Consider the following 3,309-nt stretch of genomic DNA (forward strand, 5'->3'; position numbering starts at 1 on the left):
CACCATGATTTAAACTTGCCTGGAGGCTCTAAAACAGTCATCTGCAGGTTTAGCACTCAAGCGCTGATAGGAAGCAATTTTTGTGGAGTAGTATATGTGAGTTCCATGCACCCACTTCCACTGAAAGTGTGGAGTGTGCTGGCTGACGCAGTGACAGGTTTCAGGATGGCTCGTGGACAGAGTGAGAGCTTGCAGTTTCTTGATACAGCACTGGAGGCACTGGTGGAAGAGGTCCAAAGGAGGAGCGATGTTCTGTACCCACAGGGGGCGGGAGTGGGGAGAAGGATACCATCTCGCCCTCCTGACCCTCTCTCCTGCAGCAGCAGGTGGTGCTATGCCTGGCATCATGTTCTCCTTCCATTCTACCTGCTGACCAAGAGGGACCCCCTATCAAGATGCCGATGACAAAGCACTCCCTCTCTCCTGGTGACTCCTGCAAGGTAGGGTAAGTAGCACAGCACCGAAAGGCCCCAAATTTCCCCAGCCGCTTAGAGCGGCTTATTTGGATGTGGTGCGCCAACTTCCTCGGGGAAAAAAAGCGCCAACAATCTATCTTTGAATTTGGTTGCTCCCTCGTCGTCCGGATATCATCGGCGTCGCGCAGCAGAGCCTCAGGGGGCGGAGCTTTGGCTGCGCTTCCTCAGCGCAGCCGGCAGGGGGGCGGGGCTTGGGCCAAGCGTGTTGCGTTGTGCCAGCAAGGGCAAGCATGACGGTTTGACCATGCGCGCATGCGCAAGGGACAGTTCAGTTTGCGCGCATGCGCCGTGTAACAGGCAGCTTGGCAATCGGCCAATTAAAGGGACAGCGTCCTCAGAATAATTGGGTATGGAGCATATATAAAGGTGAAGTCTGAATATTGTTTTTAGTGTGGCTGAGGGAGTGGAAAGGTGTGCTGGATAGGTGTAAGAGAAGTATAAGTGTGATCTTTGAACATTACCTGTGTTTGAATCCAATAGACGGATGATACAAGAGCATGCAAGGCAAACCAAGAATTTCCTCCATGAGGAAGTGGAGAAATTAGTGACTGTAATCGAGGAGAAATGGCTGGAGCTGGATATCAGCAAGAGTGGTCCATCAAAGGTCCCACCCAAGGAAATGAGAAAAAGATGGAACCTCGTTGCAGAAGAACTCTCTGTTGGGGTCAACACCGCAAGATCTGGAAGCCAGTGCAAGAAGAAATGGCAGGACGTTGGTCAAGTTGTGAGTGTAAGTAATATCTTCATCTTTAAATTGAATTACAGTGGAAAATGTGAGCATCTGTATGTGTCCCACCCATCAGAAGTGCACCATGTCTGACAATTAATATTTTCATCTTTGCAGAAGAAATTGGCCCACAACAAGAGGGAGAGAACTAGAACAGGAGGAGGTCCACCAAATCTCCACCAACTGACACCCCTGGAACAGAGGGTTGCTGCCTTGCTGACTCACACCGACAGAAAAAGAATCAGCTCTGCACAAGCTGGACCCACATGCGAGGGTGAGGATGAGTCATTAAAATGCTTAGTGGCCCTTCAAATCAACCTGCTGACTGGCCTGCTATGCGTGAGACTACTCATGCCACCCATCCTGCCCCTTCCTGTGCTGCTAACCATTTGACTGTTGTGTTGTCTTTTGCAGAAGAAGAAGACACTTCTCAAGATCCTGAGGATCCAGATGCGTGCGCTGCAGAGAAAGGTGGGTGGGGGGAGGATGGGTCCATGGAAATGTGTGCTCAGGAGAATGCTGACCGTGATATCGATCAGAACATATCACAGGGCATCAAACAGCCAGAACCCTCCATTAGCTCCTCGGCAACCCACCATGGGTTCACACCTTCCGAGGTCGCGGGTCCCAGTGGCGGTCGGGAAATGCATCTTGGGACACCCAGTCCCCCACCGTCCCAGCCTGCGCCTCGCACTGGAGGGGTGCCACTAGGCAGACCCACGGCGAGGGGAAGGAGAAGCCGACCAGTCTCTCCTGAGAGGCAGCCCTCAGCAGAGATTAATCAGGTTGTTTCATTGGGTGAGGAGACCAATGTCCTCACAAGATCTCTCGTAGCGGCTGTCAGTGGGGTGCACAATGAGGTCGCGACACTGTCGGGTGAAATCTCTGCACTAAGATGTGAAGTCAGGGCGGGCATTTCAGAGGGTGTGCAGATGATGGCAGATGCCATGAGGGAGCTGGCTTCTGCAATAAGGGCACAAAGGCCGGAGACTCAAATGCCACTCCCACTTCATTCCATGCACCAGCCACCGGTCAGACCCAAGCTGGACCCCCAACACCCACCCTCCCCACCACCATCACTGGCCCTATAAGGAAGGGCACTTTCCCCGAGATGTGGGTGAGGGATGGGTGCAGACTTTCTTTCCTGTTGTGACTGTTGTTGGTATCGTTGAAATGCACTGTAAAATTTACAATAAAAGATATTTTGCATCAAAACTGAATCATCCTCCATTAGGACCATGCAACATTTATGGTCAACTGTAAAAAATAAAAATCCCTCACCCCTACAATCATGCGTGCCTGCCGCCCCTAAGTCCTGGCGGGAGGGCTAGCCGGAGCGTTCTGCAGTCGGCAAGGTAGGACTGCTCTATTTTCTGTAGTTGATTTATCTTTCATTTATTTGTGATGATATTGTGCAGCTGTTGTGCTGAAGATGTTGTACTGATGTTGTGAAGGACTTTAGTGCTTTGGAATCCTCTAACCCACCCCCCGCCCCCCACCCTATCTCTGGCTACCTGCGCTGATCTCTTTAAATGTAGGTAAGGTTTTTCTGTGCCTACAAAAATGACCACATACACTGGCCTAAGTTAGTTTGGAGTAACTTTCATCTGGCCAAATTTGCTTCTATTGCCAGAAAAGGTGTAAGTGGCTTGTCACGCCCCCTTTTGGAGAGAACAAACTAAAATAGAAAAAAACCTAACTAACTGACTTACATTGGAGCACGTTAAGTGGGGAAATTTGCAATTTTTAAGTTACTCCAAAAAAAGCTACTTACTCCAAAAAAAACGGGGCAACTCTTGGGGAAATTTGGGCCCATTCTCTTTAGGTGAAGTCTTCAGAGAATTTCCGCAATATATGTTGGTAGTGTTGGTGATGTCTTAACAAAGTGTTGCAGAAAGTCTCCCAATGTGTTTTCATATGTCCTCTTCAAACCTCCAGCAGCAAGTGAGCAGTGAAAGGTGATATACCCTTCTAAATCCCCATCTTGGCCATCTCGGAGGCTCGTTAGGAGCTAACGTATCAAGGGAAAATCACAGAGTATGTTTCAGCAGCGGGAACTCTATTATCAGAGGGAATGCAATTAGTTGTGCAATCTCACCTTTCAGA

The 3,309-nt window shown here is 49.7% G+C and overlaps 1 protein-coding gene across 2 annotated transcripts; it reads left to right on the forward strand.

Annotated features, from left to right (window-relative positions):
• Positions 1-269: 269 nt before the first annotated feature.
• On the forward strand, positions 270-2,360 carry LOC139262306 (myb/SANT-like DNA-binding domain-containing protein 3). Of its 2 annotated transcripts, none has more exons than XM_070877462.1 (4): positions 270-445; positions 957-1,206; positions 1,321-1,477; positions 1,618-2,360. In XM_070877462.1, exons 1-4 carry the CDS (start codon positions 396-398, stop codon positions 2,292-2,294), a joined length of 1,134 nt encoding a protein of 377 aa, XP_070733563.1. In that variant the 5' UTR covers positions 270-395; the 3' UTR covers positions 2,295-2,360. The 2 variants fall into 2 exon arrangements, with proteins under 2 accessions (XP_070733563.1, XP_070733564.1); XM_070877463.1 differs by having other exon boundaries at positions 270-440.
• Positions 2,361-3,309: the final 949 nt, after the last annotated feature.

Source organism: Pristiophorus japonicus, chromosome 4, assembly GCF_044704955.1.
Source record: "Pristiophorus japonicus isolate sPriJap1 chromosome 4, sPriJap1.hap1, whole genome shotgun sequence".
Classification (NCBI taxonomy): domain Eukaryota; kingdom Metazoa; phylum Chordata; class Chondrichthyes; family Pristiophoridae; genus Pristiophorus; species Pristiophorus japonicus.

Excerpts from the sequence above, each read along its gene's own strand:
- LOC139262306 (XM_070877462.1), top strand. The coding sequence starts at position 396 with ATGCCGATGACAAAGCACTCCCTCTCTCCTGGTGACTCCTGCAAGGTA. Across the intron at positions 446-956 it reads GGTGACTCCTGCAAGGTAGG|ACGGATGATACAAGAGCATG; the intron begins GTAAGTAGCACA and ends TGAATCCAATAG. Across the intron at positions 1,478-1,617 it reads AGCTGGACCCACATGCGAGG|AAGAAGAAGACACTTCTCAA; the intron begins GTGAGGATGAGT and ends TGTCTTTTGCAG.